The sequence below is a fragment of the Diuraphis noxia genome, unplaced genomic scaffold (assembly GCF_037042655.1).
Source record: "Diuraphis noxia isolate RWA-SAM2 unplaced genomic scaffold, SU_Dnox_SAM2 contig0005, whole genome shotgun sequence".
Taxonomy (NCBI): domain Eukaryota; kingdom Metazoa; phylum Arthropoda; class Insecta; order Hemiptera; family Aphididae; genus Diuraphis; species Diuraphis noxia.
In genome coordinates this window covers 7,882,151-7,902,194 of record NW_028301715.1, presented here as the reverse complement: position 1 = coordinate 7,902,194, position 20,044 = coordinate 7,882,151, and the positions used below count along the sequence as shown (strand labels likewise).

Here is a 20,044-nt window from a genome sequence, read left to right as displayed (position 1 = left end):
GCATAGATTGAGTAGTGACTGATAGTTATTATATGGATTATCAAGTATGAATTATTTTTAGGTCACACCGACACCATCTACAACGTTTTTGCGTGAACCGTTTGCCGCCCCTCTACCACCCAAAATTAGTTCACCGCCCCCCTACCACCCAAAACTAGTTCATTGCCCCTCGGTGACACTTTACCGCCCCCTGGGGGGCGATATTGCCCCCGTTGAGAACCACTGCTCTAAATTATCTAAACTCTACGATTATCTGAAAGTTTGTCTGAACTTACTATTTACAGTTAAATAACAATCAAACTCATGAGAAATGTAAATAGCGCTTTTAAATAATTTAAGAATATAGATTTTTTACGAAACATATTATTATATTATTGTTCATTTTGTACTGTTGATGGTTTTTTAGAAAATTATAATCGAGTTAATTTTTGTTGATATGTATATCTTATGTACAAATATATCATAGAAAAATGTGTGCAATATAACTGTAAATTAATATATTGAATAATAACACATTCATAGATCCACCAATTTTTTATCAAATCCTCACAACTCTATAAATTCTCTTTCCTCGCGTCTCTATGTATACAATTATCACAATATAGTCTTTACCATAAATACCATAAAATATTTAAAAAATCTAAGAGTTGAAATCTTGAAATTTGCTTAATATATCCAAGTTCATAAAATATAATAAAAACATAAAACGTGAACGTAATACCATAAATTTTGTTTTGTGTTGTTAATATATCAACCTGTATTTTTGTAGAATCTGCAGATGTATGTACCTAACTTAGTGCTTCGGTGAACGCGTGTAAGCTTTTGTCGTATAAATGATTTTGTGGAATATTAGTGTGGGATTGTGAATCTACGATAATTCGTCGACGAACACGTGCGCATGATTTGTTCGGTAGAATTTCGTATCGCTGAACCCCAACAAAGCCATTGCACACCTCAGTTACAGTTCCTTTCCCTTGCTCTCTTGTCCATTCCTTGTTCCTACCGCTCGACTCTCACTCTTTTACCCTTATTTTTCGATCTCTACCATGCGTTCCCTCTCTCTTCCTCTTCGTATTTCTCTCTATCTACCTCTCCTTCGTCCTCTATATCTATACATATATTTATTCCGCGGGACACATTATATACTCGATTGGTCGGATGAATGTCACGACGACACCACTGAAACTGTCAGTTCCGCCACTTTGGAGAGGGACACACATTCCACATTTCCGCCCACGGTTATGTGTTCATGATCATATCAGTCTAAGTAGTCTGACAACAAAGTTCGACGTCTGGAGTGTTTGTGGAATATAATTTAAAGCCCCGCATTACGTCTACTGCTGGTAGAAAACGTGTGATGCGTTAAAATGAGGACTCGCAACAACATATACGTTTATGTCTAAGCACTTGCATTTGAAAACAAATTTCTATAGTAATTTTTGACAGTTAATTATATATTTATTTCATTTTAAAAAATTCAACCTAGTCATGTGTTAAAAAAAACTTGTATTAATACTATAATAATATCATAAGACAAATAACGATAATTATTACTAGTATTTACGATTAGGTACGAAAAGTAAAACAAAAATACAATTTTGCAGTAAATTCTATTTCTTTAAGTAATGTTTGGTTTACCTGGTTGTACGCGGAAAATTAATTAATTTAACGTAACAGTTGAGATATGCGAGCATCATCACATTCGATAAACATACATTTGTGTATTTTAATCAACTTTTAGTACTTTTGAATTGATATGAAGAAATAAATAACAGCAATATCTAATGTCATAATATTTACAGTACAAAATAGTTCATGAAAGAAGGAAATTGTGTAAAAAACATTGCAGTTATTATTACTATACCATGAGCGTATGGACAGCATAAATATACAGCAAATAATTGAATAGCTATTATAGATTCATCGGAGGAAATGGTACATTTTACGTGAATTACCAGAGTAAAATAAAATATAATGCTAAATTTTTTGACAGTGTGTCCGGTGTGAAACTGATTTTTGATGTAATTTCTTGGGACACTAACGAATACTGTAATTTAATATAAGGATGCTATGCAGCTTAAGTCAAGCAGAGAACGAAACAGTCTGTTATTTGAAAATGTGAAGAAAGAAAAAGCATTAATTTCATTATTTTCTAGTGTTTCTACCATATACCACTTTGTAATCGTGTATGGAAGCGTCACCCGACAACAGTTCCACAAACAGTAATATCCGTGGTACGCCATTATTTATGTCATTAATCTTAACAGACAATATTATATTTATTTAATAGTGTCTGATAATACTGAAATGTTAAGATGTGAAACGTAATTTCCAAAAAGCATTTTTTCCTTTAGAATTCTTAAATTAGGTTCCGAGAGACGAAGTCTTATTTTTATATACATGCATGTGTTATGCGAACACAATAAGTATTTGCATAATGTTTATTCCAACTGTATAATCTCAACATAAGATTTCTTGCTAGATTAGCTTAGCTCGTGGTTTTCAAATAAATAATCATAAGAATAAGACAAAACATTACGGTTAAATGTTACTAAATGTGCACACTCCGGAGAACGTGATAATGTGATATCGTGTCTCTGTAATTGAAAAACTGAAACACTGTATTTTTTCCTCTTATTCTTCCTGCATTTGTCGTTTCACTTGACGTCTCAAAAATAAAATATTTTTTAGAACTACCACCCTTGCGCTATTCTTGGAGAATTGCTGTGGCCTATGGCAGTGGCACGGATGAGCATCCAGAGTTCTGTGTTCAATTATCATTATAGGGGGTGGGAGTGGGATGATCAGAATAACGAATATCTCAAAACACAAACTCGACCTCCTATTTCGACTAGCAGTTGTTGGCCACTTTCTGTGCAGTCAGCAGTTTTAAAAGATGCCTATTCTACTTGAAAATACGTTTTGGCGTAATTCAAATTGGTGTGTCATTGCGTTGCAGACATCAGAGGGACGCTGTCGTGTCTAGTAACTAATATAATTCTATCTTCTATATAGTTGAAATAGTGATACAATAATATTATGAGCAACTGCACACGCTTAAACTGAAGTTTTGTCTTGGAAATTATTTGAACGACACATTCAAGTTCATAAGAAAAATATAATCTGTTAATATTTTTTCACTTTTAATTTGCATTATGAAAATCTGTATTATATGGGCATCATTCAAAATTCTCTATTAGGTATCTGAATTTATATTGAGGTACATATTTTTTAAAAATAATGATGATAATACTTAGAATAGTCAACATAAATTTAAATATTTAAAACAATGTTTTCATTTCGGTAATATTGTAATTGTAATTCGTCGTACTACAATTGTTTAAATCAAAATAAAATAATTGATAAGTTAATCGACTAGAACATTTTTTGTTGTTTTAACATACAAGGTTATTTAATTTCACAGTTATTATTGGGAATATTATATTACAGTTATTATATATAACATTTAAAAGTAGATTAAAAAAAAAAACCCGTCATTACACTATTATTGTAAATAATTGTTTTTTAAATATGTATAACTGTCTATATAAATTTCAATGTTTTATACCGATAACTACAAAATAAATAAATATTTACCACCTAGTGACGATGATCATCATGGTATAATATATTTCACATTATAATATAATATATTATCATACTAATTTTCGTCACTAAATATAAAACGTTAAAATTAATATCATACATACCATGAGGGGGTGAACATTTTAGAAAATGTATGCTCGTAGTGTAATTTGTCGAAAGTTGGTAGGCATCAAAATACTCGTGTGTATAATATAACATTATTCTTATACATTTTGTTTTATGTTTATTTGACATGTTTAATCTGACATGTGATACCCGAGTTCGATATAGATAAAATCGAACGTAAGAGGGTGTCCGCTTTCATGGATATTGCTTGAGACTCCAAAAGTTAGAATGAACAATAAAATGGGTCACGTGAGTGATAGTAATTTATTGACTTTAGTCGTAATACTTCGAGGTGCTTTAAATCATTTTTAGAGGGCATAAGGAAAATTACAGTTCTTATTTCTTGAGACGTAAGGACTCGGCGTAGCCGTACGCCATATAGATCTAATATTATAATGACAGCTATAATAGTGTACTAGAATAAGTTTATACATTTTATTTAACTTTTATATTGAAATGTTCAGATATTATACGAATCAGAAATATTTATAATATTTTACTCGCTTATTGTTAAAACTTTAAATGCATACATTTTAATGATCACGATTCGTTTTAGTTTGATAACAATGAGTAAAATGAAAACCATTAGATAGTTTATGGTAAATATTATTACTATTAATTTTGAGAGCAACAAATGTAAAATTTTTGTTTCTCATCAATAAATTTAAATTAATTCCTGGTTCGATAATTAACAAGTCTCGTTGAATTGTTGAAGGATACAACACTATACATAACTTGAGTCAATATTATATTATATATCATGGTGAATTGATAGCAAATATTTTGTAAATTTATTTTAATTAAGAACTATAAAAACAGCATATTTTATTATTGGTACATGGATTTTTTTATCAATGTTTTAAAAATGGCATTAATAAATTCGATTCATCTTTTATAGTAAACGTCGTTTAACATCAGAAGTATAAATATATCTTATAATTTACAATAAATTATTTAGTTCGCGCGATTTCGACCTAATGTATTTATAGTTTTACATACAATTCTTTTTAAAAACAAATGAAGTAATAATTTTATCCGATTCGATTATTGCACATAAACATGTATTTATATATATTTATTTTGTTCTGTATATACTATATTGAACTGGAGGAAATTGGTTATTTACTGTTATTAGAGTATAAGAAAAATATAAACAAGAATACGTCAAGATATTTTCCAATGGAATTTTGTAATTTTCAACTGAAAACGGTATGCATTTCAATAGAAAATAGAAAATAGAGTGAAATACTAGGAAGTTATTTTCTTTAGAAAAATAAACTGTTATATACAAATGTGACAAAGAAAATGTATGGGTATGAAATATGAAATATTGAAGTATAGTGTAGTACTTACCAAAAAATATTCAGAAACTAGTGTAATACTTAAAATAATTCAGGACCCAACTAGTGTAGTATCTGTAAAAATCCCGGACCCAACTAGTAAACTACCTTCGATTAGCACCTAGTACTTGGGACCCAACTCTGATGCGCTGATTTTCTTCTATAAAGCATGTTTTTGAGCAAAAAATAGGTCACCTGCGTCCTGCAGTTCCTTTAATAATTTATTATTATACTATTATTAATGGTTTATGGAATTATTAATGAACACTATTATATAATGGAGTTGGTTTATTGTTAAAAAATTGTTTGAACAAAATATTTATAGTATAAAAATGCATCATAACAATACCGGTTAAACCATATAGAAATTATAAATGGTATCTAAAAACCAATTAGCATTTATTTTTGAATGAAATAGGGACCATTTATAATATTGTTTACAAATATAATATATTAAAATGTATTTGTCATTTAATATTTTCTTAGGTTATATTATAAGTATATTATTATTTGGGTCAATATATGAACATGGTAAAAATAATAAAATTAAGTGCTTAAATGATTTTATTGTCAGTAATTTGTTTAAGTCATGATTTTTGAAAAATATTGCTGTATTGGATTTATGATTTTTTTAAATTATTCGATGTAAGTACTTTAGTTACAAAAAAACTATTTTACTATGTGTAATGTATACTATTATTTATTTTGAAAAAATTATGATTGAAAGTTATGACGTTATGTGTAAGATTTTTGTTTTCAAGTCTTAATATTTCATGATACACATCGATAAACTATATTGGCTGTACCTATAATTGCCGAATAACAGTATATTATTTCAAAACTACAAAAAAAAAAAGTAAAAGTTTTAAAAACATAATACAATCGTGGATAACATTGTTGAACTCTTTCGTTAATAAAGTAATACCTAACGATTTAAAATAAAATGATGCCTTAGAATAGGTATAACATAATATGTATGTTTTTAGATTTGACTCAAATAAATTACCAAATAATTTTAATTGATATTGAGTTTTTAGATTTACTTTATTTATTTAAATCAATTCATAACCATTGCAAAATTCGTGTTTGTTTACGTGTTTTTTATAGTGCAAGTCTTAATATTTTGTTCTAATCACATAATACGTTAATACATTTTAATAAGCTGATTCTAAAGATTGGAATAATATAATAATTATTGGTAATAACTAATAAACATGCTTAATTATATTTTATACACATATTAATTTTTTTTTTTTAATAATATTTTTTATCATTTTTAAATCTGTTAACAAAGAAACTTTAGTTGAATGTCTATTTTTTTAAATAAAAATGGCAAAATTCCTTTGTAATATTCAGTGCCTAAAGATTACAAAATATATGGTCATTATACTTAGTAATGTTTTAAAAATTGGTCGATTACAACAATTAGCATAATTACTTATTTCAATTAAACCAATTGAATACTCATCAGTCACCACGATGATGGGCAATATTTTACAAATTACATACACAGATAGGTATGATGTGTATTTATAAATATCTATACATTTATGTTTTCAATACTAAATTTGAATTTAAATAAGTAACGATTTTTAATAACATTTTATGATGTAGTTTCATGATATACAATTATTAACCTTTATATCTATTTAGTATTTACCATAGTATTTATTATTTAAATCGTAATACATTTTAATTTAATAATATATTAACTATTTTTAGCTATTAAGTATATTTTTATACCTTATATAACTATTTTATGGTTCTAATTTGATACATAGAGATTTGTTTAAACATATAAATGTCATTCAAAATTGTCCACGTATGTTAAACGAGAAATATGAACTTTCTGTATTTTTACGCGAATCACGTACTTCTTATTTTAATAATAAATGTTTGGACTTACAACATGAGTCGTCAGTAATCATTATTATAAGTTTTTATGCAGAAGGCATGACGTTATATATGGTTAGAACCTTAGACATACCTAGCTAATGGGTGTGAAACGAAAAAATATTTTATAGACTTATAAAGTATATCATAAATTCATAACAACGTCGTTTATATTCATGCGTATACGCATTAACACATTATATTTATTCATCATTTTAGTTTTGAAATAAATAAAATAAATAAAATTAACAAAACAATCAAACAATTAAATACATGGTATTTTTAGAACACATAAGATAATTATGTGAGATTTTTTCAGAGTTATCATGTATATAATAAATTGATTCATATTTAATGCCGATGACTTTCATATAAATTTTTTTTAAAGTTTGTTACATTTATCAGTCCCTCTCGACTTCGTAGATTATCACTAAAATATGATAATCCCGGGTTTTGAAATGCATGAAATGAATCCTTAGAGAATAACAGTTAAACTATTGTACAACTCTAGGATTCCATTGTGATTATAACTGCTAATTTTCGTACAACAAAAAGTATCACAGCATTAAAATAAACATTGAATTTATATTTAAATCATCATGAATAATGTGTCTAAAATATTTTAATATTTATTTATTTTTAGATTTATTTAAGATCTATTTATTTCATTTATTTTTTAACATTATATTCACAGACATCGAGAATAATATTTTCTCATCACTCGTTATATACTATACATATATAATAATATATACATAAAACATAACAATCGTAATAAGATATCGGGTTGTAAACACTTACATTCACAAACGTTTTATTTCATGTGAATCTAATACCGTGTATTAATCTAAATTGCACCACTGCTGGTTATGAACGACTTTGTACATCACCTCCTGCATATGTTATTACTTATTATACAGGCTATTATTAATTAGTGCATCGCGAATGTACATTTAACTCTGTTCATAACGAACCTATTTATAGAAGTTATTTGATTTTGTATTTGTGTGTGTGTAATGTGTATTGTATAAATAGATGGTAGTGGATACATATCCGCATGTGTGCGTGTAACAAAGGAATACAACCAGGATATTCTATTTGCTTTACACTTTGATGTGGTTCTTCTATCTGATAATTAATTTTGCGATATTATGAAATTACAGCTTAAAAATCAATTACTTGCGTTTATTTTAAGATGTGCAAAATGGCACACGTAAAATAAATTATGATAAATATTTTGTTAACATATTCTTTATAGGAGTTGTTTTTATTTAAGTACATGGTTTAATCTAGAGTTAATCGTCAATATTCTGACCATAACCAATTCCTACAGCTACCCAACCTAAGAGTGTGTCTCTGTCATAACGCACCTTAACCAACCTTAACTAGGCTAACGCATACGTTTATAGACAAAATAGTAGGTATATTATATTACTATGCATTTTTTTTTTATATCTTAACATACGCTATACAATTTTTTTTTCGAAATCATGTATGTAAAGGTATTTTTAAATACCGTTCGAATAATTAATTGTTGGGTTGTCTGTCATTGTTTTAAATAATTTACATTCTGAGAAATTATTTGCTTAGGACAGTTCAAGACATCAAAGTTTGCTGTATTCACTTTAAAAGCCGTAAAGATACCCATATAGTTTACTGTCTTTTGGTATGATGTAGATTTCGAAAATATATAGATCTCGAAAAATATTACAATATTGTTTCACTTGGTATAGACTCTACTCTTATTATGCAAAAAGTTGAAAAATATAACAACAAAAAAAGGTCACACAAACTAAAAAAGTGCTGAAAAAGAGCGTCAGTGCAAACTAGAAATAACTGAGATAAGGTGAATGCTCTCAAAAAAAGTTTCACTTCAACCTTAATGAAACATTTCGGTTAGTCTTCTTCCGTGTAAGGAGCACTTCGGTTTGTGTATATTTTAAACTTTGGTTACACGCAGAATTGGAAATAGCTAAAGTTTATGTTATAAATATATTTTAAACATTTAATAAACGATGATAAAATATGTATCTGAAATGAACTTATAACCAAGAAACAGCGCTGTAAAAAAATATGGAATATTTATTATTGCAACTAGAATAATAAATATATATTATGTAACATTAGATGGAATTCCGTGAATCATGTTATACTTTATACATGAAAAATGGGAGTACGGGTATCTTAAACTTTTTCCTACGTTTCATATATGATATTATATATACATCGTCTCTAATAGTATAACTTATAATTATCGATCTATTCCGAATACTCTTTAAAACTATTCACAAAAATATATATATATATGTTTAAACGTGATTTATACTATTTAGTGGTGTAATATAATATTGTCGTATCAAAAAATAAATATTTTATTTTACGTTAAATAAAAATTAAAACATACAAATCAAAATAATAAACTATGTAAAAATGATATAAAAATATTTTTGTTATTTTATAAGCCATGATGGAGGTTGCTGTGGTTTCAAACAATATTAAAGAAGAATTTACTAAAGAAAACTAATGTGTGGTACTGTGGTTATTATTTTCATACATTTGTTTTGTATTAATAATAATTTGTATAATGGTTTTTATAATATTATTTAGCTATATTTGTAGAATAAAATACAGTTAAAACCAACTAGGTCATAATTTTAATTCAATAAAAATGTAGAGTATTGTAATTAAAGTTAATGACAGCTTCAATTATAGGAGAAGTCTTATGCTTACACTAATTAAAGCCCATACTAAAACTGTAGTAATATAGTCTGTGGGTAGTGAAAACTGAAAACTAGAAACTAATAAATACGAATATGTAAATGGTATAAAATGTTGAACGAGTTGTTTTACCAAATTATTCACTTGAATTTGTCATAACGAATTACTTTAATATACTTGATTATTTTCAGAATGTTAAATTTAATTTCTGACTTGCTATTTCCTAATTGTTTATAGGTATTTGTAAAAACAAAACACAAAAAAAAAATGGTAATAAAAGTATTATATTTATAAAAATATATAAAAATCTATGCACTATAATCAGCATTACAGTACGTACTATACTAACAAGTATTAGATAACTAAAAATAATAATTGATAATTTTATTAATGAATCGTGCGTGAATTAATAATAAAATATGTGGTGAGAAAAAAAGAAGCCTCCCTTTTGTCTACGTTTACGTGGCACAGGATTTTGATCAAAATATTATTAGTCCCGAAAGGTATTGATTGAAGTTATCGCTACTGCAGTGCACATTGTTGGGGGTGTGTAATGGCGTTTTTAATTATGATCGATAATAAAAAATATAAATATAAACGTGAACGCGTAAAAGTGAAGTGCCATGCCATCTATATTTTTGTGTTCACGTCAAAACAAAAAATTAAAAAAGATAAAAGTATGTTTCTGATTCATCGTATTGCAAAAGCAAAAATAACGCCGTGCATATACAATTACGGCCAAAACGTAAAATCTGGCGGGCGTTGTTGTTTTAGACGCGTCAAGAGAACGTTTCCAAGTCGAGAACGGACTATTCAGCCAATGGTGCTGGAAAAAAGCTCTGAATTTTAATAACACAAAATGTAGAGACTTTATATAAATTGGTTACGTAAAAGGCATCAAAACGGTTTTTTTGCTTTTGGACAAATCAACAGAAAAGGCCTCACGCAGACCGATCGTTCGACACTTGTCGCCGAGTACTCGATAGATACATCACGGACGATTATATTTTATTCGTCATTATAGTTCCATAGGTTTCTCGCGTTTTTCAGTGTAGGTATTGAAATAAATACAAAATAAAATGTCTTATAATCAATTCAACGGACTAAGAATCAAATGTTATATAGATCAGGTAACAGCTAGCTTTGTGTTAGAAAAAAAAAACTGTCAGGAAATCCACACTAGCTGGTAAAATGAAAACTCACTGAGGGCAGCCACAGGTGACAAGTCACTCGTTGTCGTTTCGTCGGCATTAGTGTGTACCTATATGCATTTCACGTGTGAATGTAATAATATTTGGTTTTTCATTTCTGTTTTCGTCCGACCAGGTTAGGATAGGTTATGCAATAACTGATATTGCAAGCTCTGAAGGGCACAATAATAGGCAGTGACGTAACTTTTGGAGAGGAGGTGAAGGGTGTCAAGTGTTGCAACGCTCCTCCTCTGCAGTCATTGACATTTATGTAATACAATACACTACACAATACCAGGCCAATACCATTGATTATTATATGCGCGTAGGTACACTATATTTATGTATATACCCATCACCGCCAATACATTGATCAATCGAAAGCTATACGCTACCGACTCACAGTAGTGACATATTGTATAGCTCGTTCCGTTTTTATTATGTTGTATACTGTAGTAAATATTATAATATGTGTGTGGAGTGAGATTTTAATAATTTTGATTTCCGTCTTGTTCGGTAGGTATTTCACGATCGTCCGGAACCCCCGGGGCTCGGTGTTCCGATGTAGCGTGGCCAAGACGCTGGTGCTCATCTGGCTGGTGTCGTTCGCGGCCATGGTGCCACTGCTGTTGTACCAGAATGTCGAGGAAGTGCACGTCGGACCGATTCGGCTGTACGAGGCATGCGTCGAGAAATGGCCGTCCCGCGTGGCCCAACAAACCTTCACTGTCGGCCTTGCAGTCGCCCAATTCGTGTTGCCGTTCACCACCATATCACTGATCCATCTGAAGATATCGTCTTATCTCACAGTGCACCTTAAACATCCAGCCCTTCCGTCCAAGGAGATCAGCTGCAGACGAGGTTAGTGGATTATATTTAACCCTTCATGGTGTCTCCAAATTACCGTCCATTAGCTATAACGTCTATAACTACTGCAGATAATAAAAATTCAAAAGTCAACTATTCAAGTCACCAGCAGCAGTGTATTTCTCATAGATTTTTTTTATCCATGTTTTTTTATGAAGTATAACGTACCTACATAATATTACTATTAAAGCAGTTCATTCAACATGACGATGACAATAATCGTTATTCTTTTGAAGTAGGTCCGACGAAAATATGCTACACGCTACATTTAAATGTCTTATTACAATACAATCATGGTGATATGCCATAACAAATGTTAACAACTCAGACTGATTTACTGATACGCGCATTAGATTTCAATAAAACTAAAAGTTCTGAATGTTTATAGAATTATAAAATATTTTATAATATAATACATTTTTTAGATAATCCTCGAAAAAAAAGTTTGAAGACTTCTTGACCTAAACTACCTATAACATTGGTACAGTAAACCTTTTGTTAAAGCCATTTTAGCCGATATTCAATTCTGCGCAAAGCGTGCCTTCGTGTAGTTAAATCACAAACGTTATAATATAAAATCTGGAAGGTATTTTTGAATACTTTTTGTTATATTTGAAACATAATTATTAATTACTGACGCATTGAGAGTAAAACATATATAGGTGGTTAAACTTTGGGATACACAGCTGCTAGTTGACAGACGGTGTATGCCGTATGATATTAATTTGTCTTCGTGTTTATTCACACGAAAAAAAAATACAGTTTTGTAATAGTACTGTAGACCAATCTCTGAATGATCGTCGAACAAATATTCGTCAGATTAGGCGAACTTTGATAACATTTATTTTTTTGAACTTCCAAAATAGTTTTCGACTAGAAAAAGTGACACTATACAGAGTTTATATATTATATCTCCCCGATTGAATATATTTTGAAATAAAACATCTGGTAAAAAAATTCATTTCTTAACAAAATTATAAAAAAGACATTAAAATAAAGATAACGCTCCCAAATATATAAATGAAATAACAATAATGGTTACCGTTTACCGTTGCCGTTAGTCTTAATCATAATAATAGTTACGATAAAGTTTATCTCACAGAACTATGGTCATCATCATTATTTTTAATGGTTTCATACTTTCATTAACTATTTTTATTTTTAAACAATATTTACATAATCACTATGATTGTCCAGAAAAAATATAAGTTTTAGATTTCTAGCGGAAAGAATGTATTAATTAACTAGATTAAGTACAGTTTAATATTAACAATTATGTAGATTTTTATGTTTATCATACTTATTGGCTATTGGAGCAGTAAATATGTAACAGTATAATATCATATATATGTATATGAGCAGCAATATTCAATTTCTAGGCTGGTATTTGGTAGCAAATTGAATTTAGTAGGGACTTTGAGCGTCAAACGTAAAAAAATTCTCTAACTTTTCAAAACAATTGTAAAAATACAATGCAAAAATAATGGATAAAGGGGTTATTTAAGCGACGCCAGTTTTCAAAAAAATCGATTTGGTTTTTTCGTTGCAAGTAATTAAAATATGAATAGAGTAACGATAAAATGTTTAAACAATGTTGGCTTTTTTAAAATTAAAAATGTAATGTGATTTTTTGTTCAAATAGCGAATTTTATTAATAACTCTGAGTCTAAGTGCTTATGTTCAGTATAATATATGTGATATACCTACTGTTAGGTTTTCACAATTCCTGACTTATTATTAGTTTTTGATTTTTTTTTTAGTATGTTTTCAAGATGATATTTTAAATAATATTATAACTAACGGTACTTCAAAAACAAAAAAAATTTCAATAAAAAAAATTATAATTATAATCATAAAAACTATGACAACTAACACTTGTTTTCTTATACATTATTATATTCTATATAGTTAGATACTCAATGAAATTTTCAAAATGTTTAGATTAATAAACTATTTATAAACACCAACAATAGGTTATTTCGACGCCCCCAACGATGAGTGTCGTAACTCACTTTTACAAAATGTTCAGGAAATACAATATAAACATTCAAAAATAAAATCTTATTCTGGTTTTCAAAAATTGTAAATTTAAAAATTATTTTTGAAATCTTTCAGGTTCTTTTATAAAACCCACTTTTTCTATTTATTTTAAGTTAAAAAAGTCGTTATAATAATAACGTATACTTAGACTGTATTATTTTCTAACTATATTTTGAAATGGGTTCGGTTAATTAACATTTTTCATGAGTGTGGGCTAGATTCATAGGCCTACATAATGCTAATGCGCTTAATGGACCTCTAAATTTTCATTTACTATTTCAAAATATGTCCATTGCTAAGCCATTTTCTAGTTTTAATTGAGGACGTTGAGAACAATTTAATGACAGCTACTGGCTGTAATAAAACAAACTCAAAAGTAAAAGCCACGTCCCCAGCGCGGAATACTATCGTATTATGTCAAAACTTAAGACATATAAAGCTCTTTTACTCGACTTGGATATAGGCCATTAATTTTTAAGACCGTAAAACATCTACTGTGTACAGACCGAAACAAAATTCAGATTGTGTAACATTTATTCTAACCAATGGACCCGATCAAAAGTTTTCAACTGATACCGAACTGAAAATTGTCGATTTTCAGCAAATGTAATAATAATAATAATAAAGAAAAAACGCAAATATAAAAAAATATCTATTATACATATTATTAAATGATAATGGTTTCGTCGTAAAATTATTGGTATATTAAATACCGTTATTGAAAACTAGATATTAGTTATTGCATTTTTATCCAAATAATTTCTTGTATTGGTCATACCAAAATGACAATACATATAAAAAAGCCTGTTTTTTATATTCATCGAGATGCGTTAAAACATCATATTCTTTTAAATAAAATTATGGAAATCAGAAAATATATTTCAGTCAATAAGATACAGTTATACAAATATTATTATAGTTATCATATTACACTGTCCAATACTTTTCTATTTGTTTTTACATATTATACAACGTCAGTTAATGTATATGTTCTGTTTAATATTTATATACATCTTACTGGGTTAGTTTAGAAAAATATATTATTCAAATACATTTCACATCTTCTTATTTTGGGTTGAAAAACATTCACGACTTACTTAATTTCATTAAGTATTTAACCTACAAATACAATGTATTCTTTGGAAAAAAAAAATTTAGTTAAATTATTCAAGAATAATATTGGAAAATTATTTCTAAAAAATAACTAGGATTATCTTAAGTTCTGAGTGAAGCAATAGACGTATTGGTTTTACCAATACAGGCGGTACCTGTTTCTTTTATTTTTATAATTTCTGAGAAGAAATAGTGCTCAATTAGTTCCAAGTTAGGTAACATTTTGATTTTTGATCTCAAAATATTTCGCCGAGCGAAAAGGAAAACAATCGTCAGATAGGGACAAAAATATGAAATTTTCCGTAGCATACTTGGTTTTATCGTCAAAATACATCTTAATAATTTTATAAAATCAAAAACCTTAAAAATTTAGAATTTTCATACGTTTATTAATTGTAGAATGTATATTGGGAGGTACAAAATTTCGATGAAATATGCAATTATTACGCAATAGCAGAATTAGCCGCATTAACCATACCTAAATAATGTTTAACCCAGTTTCCTTTTTTTTCTTTTTGATATAGCGAAAATTAAGTTTTTACCCCAGTTTATATTTTTATTGCTTATTTTTTTTTTGATATGAAAAATATTTAATGAGGGTATATGCTTAATATGTCCATTGTCCACGTATGTGAGAGTGAGTAGGAGCGGGGATTATACGTGTTTGTTGTTTTACATAATCCTCATCGCTTATAACGGTTCAAATTTGAATGTATAGGGATTAAATTGAATACTCGGGTGGCATTTGCGGCCTTCGACGACATTAAGGTCAGAAAGTCTGAAAAATATTCACTTTTTTTATTATAAATATACGATTTTAGGAAAAAAGGGTTCTCGACCTAAGCCTTTAGTATGGCATTTATATGCTGTAAAGCGCATGTAAACGCATGCACTTAAACGTTATAAGCGTATCGGAAAGAAATAAAGTGGATAATATTCATATTCATGATTCATCGGCGGTGGAACGCGCACAACGTGAAAAAAACGGTGTCCTATTTGCTGTATTATATGAAAAGACCTTTTGCGAAAAAAAAACCGAACGTGTCGATTGTCATATTGTGGAGGGAAGGGTTATATTATGAAAACTGAATTAGTTTGTAATGCGAACGAAAATGTAATCGAAACGGGATGACGTTCACATCGCCATATCCCACAGCTGATTTCTTAACTACGGAAGTGATAGGTAAAAACGTGTGTTTGAACATGCACGCGACGAATATTTCCATGATATATGCCAGTAAGACTACGATACGATAAATATTTACCTATAAACTCGGTGACAAACTACACCGGATGATAGGTATATATAATATATACTCATTCGTATACCAAAGGCGACACTTTGAGTGATGCGAACGATGCCCCCGTAAACGGTGTAACGTATATTTATAGGACCAGTGTGCTTTGAGTAGATGTTTGATTTGTCCATCCCATATAAGACTTATTCCAATCTCTCTCTATCTATCTCTATCTCTCACTCTTTATAAATACATACATATATATATATATATATATATACTTTATTCCGAGCATAAATATAAGCTCGGGTTCTTCCAAACCTATGTGTAGTAGTCAGTAGGTACAGAATAAGCTAAATAAGTTGTCGACGTTTTAGTCTTTTTTCCTTGGCCTATCGCCAACCTTCTCTCTCTCTCTTTCTCCCTTCTCTTTTCCTTTCTCGAATTCTTCCTTTTTAAAAACCAAACGGTATGATTGAAATTGGGTAACCGTCCGTTACGGGTCAACGCATTATTTTAATCCATATAGGTACACCGTACACAGTTGTTGAATTAACGTCATAAAAATATCTATCATTTTTACCAATATTATGGCGCTCGAAGGTCGTGTCGGAATCGTGTAGGCGTATATAATATTACAACAAGCAGAGATATACGCGCCATGTTCTCATTTATAATAGTATATGTAGTGCGCAATATATTCTGGCACACGCAAGATCCAATGAGAATCCGGCCGTGTAATCATGTACGCATCGATGGTGTCATCGATTCATATTATTTTCCGTCTAGTTGACTTTGGGACCGAACAATGTGCTTCGATGCGTGCACACGTATGCACTGGATTTAATAATAATATATATGATTTTGTCAGCGGACGCCGATCGACAAAAGATAGGACGGTTAGACCTGAATATTTACGATACACATTACCGTTTTAATACACATGATTGATCGGTTACACTACCTAACGAAATCATTATGTACAAATGGATTTTCCAAACCGCAATAGCCACCGAAGTTTTGATAAAAGCTCAGCAAATTTATAATAATTATGAAGTACGAGTAGATTTTTAATTTTGTACCTAATCAAGACACGCGCAGCACAATATACGTATAATATATATAAATATAATATACCTAATACATAAATTAGTATAATATTATATCGATTATGTTAACCACTTGTATTTAACGATTGACATTTCAAATTTGAATATAGTAATGGAGGGAGGGATGTTTGACGGGATGGTCCTAGTGGCCGTTACACCCGAAGAAAAAGAAGAAGTAATAATTTAAATAACTATACATTTTTTTTTTTTTTGTATTAAAATTTAATATTTAAGAAATCTTTATCATACTAAGTTAGTTCAAATAACAAAGATTATTTATAAAATGCAAATGTACGACTTAATAAATTATAACAGCAAACAACAGTATACGAGGTATTAAATTTCCGAATGAAAAGTTTTGAATAAATCAAATTTCTACGACTTCCGGTTAGCATCAACAGTGGAACACATGCGAACTTTAAACATGAATACAGACGCAATCCGGCTACCCTATACTTGCACGTGAATGATTAGTTCTCATACTTGTAAAATAAATCAAAATTATATTTATCTATTAAAATGTATTGGAATTTATACAATACACTTTGAATTTCGTTCAGATTAGTACTCTGTACACAAAGCAAACACCTAATTTCTACAGAACTACATCTATAACTAAAATTTAACTAACTATTTATAAATTCATAAAAGCATTTCATAACTATGCGCATTTTCTACAGCGGAACAGCAATGCAACGTCTTTGTGCTGCAGAGAATATGTAAATATAAATAAATATAAATAATTTACGTTGAACACGTTATTTTACAAAAAAAAAAAAAAAACGTTTTTCAATAATAACAGTTCGTTATCGTCATCTTATAACTATAATAAAAACTTGAGTTGGTTTTTTAATTTAAAAACCGTAATAAACTTTATATTTGATATTTTCAAAGTTTATCAATTATAGAATTTTGCAAGAAGAATATGACGTATATTTTAATCCGTAAATCTCGATAATCCTTGTGATTATTTCTTTCGTAGGCTTGGAATTTTAGTTACCATATAAGAAATTGTACTCAAGGAAAAAATTATTGCTTTAATATGTACGCGGCCTAAAAGAGTATGACGTTGTATAAATATATATAATATGTAATTTATAATTATAAGTATGTAATATATAATAGTAGTTGCCTGTTAAAATGTTGAAGAATACCTATAAAGGCATTGCTTACATATTTTAAAACAAATCATTTAATATATTATATACATGGCATTTTTTTTTTTTGTATCAAATCGCTTCAACAACCATGGTTAATAGATGTGTAAATATGCTTTTATTAAAAGTTTTTGCTTAAATATATTTCTAAATTAATTTATATAAATCAGATTTTTTGAATATATTGCATTGTTCTTTTCTGCTAGAGGTCCTAGGATTTCGAAGAAGTTTTCTGGTATATTAGTTTCTTTTCTTGTTTTCCAATTTTAGGCAGTCCGTTAAGATATGCTTGATTGTGATTTGGGTTCCTTGTGTGGTACATATTGAACGGGTTTCTTTGGTCATGTGTGTTAGCTTTGTTTGGCCTATTCTTAAACTATCACACTTTCTTTGAATAGTAAATCTTGTCTGAACTTATTTAAAAATTTGACTATAATATCAATCTAATACCAATTAAAGAACAAGGATACTCTATAGTAACTATTGTAGTATATTTATTTTTATTACAAAATGCTTTTCCGTACAAAGTAAACAAACAAATGGAAAAAATATGTAAACTCGACATCACAGATTCGCAGGTACAATTAGACTCGAGTTCGATAAGATCCTCCAGTTGTTAACTCTAAAGTATTTTTAACTTTCCAAATATGGAATGGGTACTTTTATATTATTATTCATTATGTAAAGTTATTTCTATGGCGCAACCATCGATTTGATACTTCATTGTGCGTAAACGACTTAAGGGATATACGACATTAACGATGGATCAGACAGATATGTTAATCATAATTTAATTTGAATTTCTAAAGGCTCGAGGCGCGCTAAAATAAAAAACAAGAAGGGAAAATTCAAATGAGGTCATTATAATAAAGTACACGCGTATGATATATTGTAATACAGGGTGATTTTTTTATCGAAGAACACTCATACTCATACACTCATACTTTTTAAATAATGAGTGTTCTTCGATAAAAAAATCACCCTGTATACTTATATATATATTCATGTATACATTGCAATGATATAAGGAATTATAAATACATAATATTTTTCAGGGTGTTTGGATGTAAAATACCTACTAAAAAAACACTAATAACAAATTGTATTGTTGTTGAAAGCATTTTTTCTGAACTTGTTATAAATTTGCATTTCACATAAAAATTTTTTTTCAAGCAAGAGACGAATAATGATCGTAGAGTCTGCATAATGTGACGATATTTCTAATATTATCTCATTGGGTACAATTTATTGAAGATTAAGAAGATTTTTATGTTTTCTTCCGAAAAAAAAAATACAAAATGAAATGATAAAATCAATCGAATAAACTTTCACAGATCCCCTTTTTATGTATAGTAATAATTTTATTCAAACTCGATAGATCATAGAATTTATTAATAAAAAATAACTTTATGGATATACACAAATAATATAATAACATCTTAGATAGGTAGGTGACTGGAGACGCTTTGTGAACATCATGTTGCGTATACACAATTACTGTGTAGTGACCGAGACAAATTGAAACGATGGAGAACGCGATAGAAATAATCGTGAATTTGATTAATTGATTGAAATTACAGCTACTGTAGCATTAAATGATTCATAATAATAGTAACTAAAAGTTAATTCCTTGTTTTCACGGCATGATAGCGTCAATACATTCCGACG

At 28.9% G+C, this 20,044-nt stretch overlaps 1 protein-coding gene across 2 annotated transcripts in view; it reads left to right on the top strand.

The window, feature by feature from the left end:
• LOC149054852 (neuropeptide Y receptor type 6-like) overlaps positions 1-20,044 on the top strand; it is a 76,641-nt gene that overhangs the window by 41,799 nt on the left and 14,798 nt on the right. For both annotated transcript variants that reach the window (XM_089229097.1, XM_089229098.1), the window contains one exon: positions 11,373-11,713. In XM_089229097.1, coding sequence (XP_089085223.1) covers positions 11,373-11,713 — 341 coding nt within the window. The remainder of the gene's footprint in view (positions 1-11,372; positions 11,714-20,044) is intronic.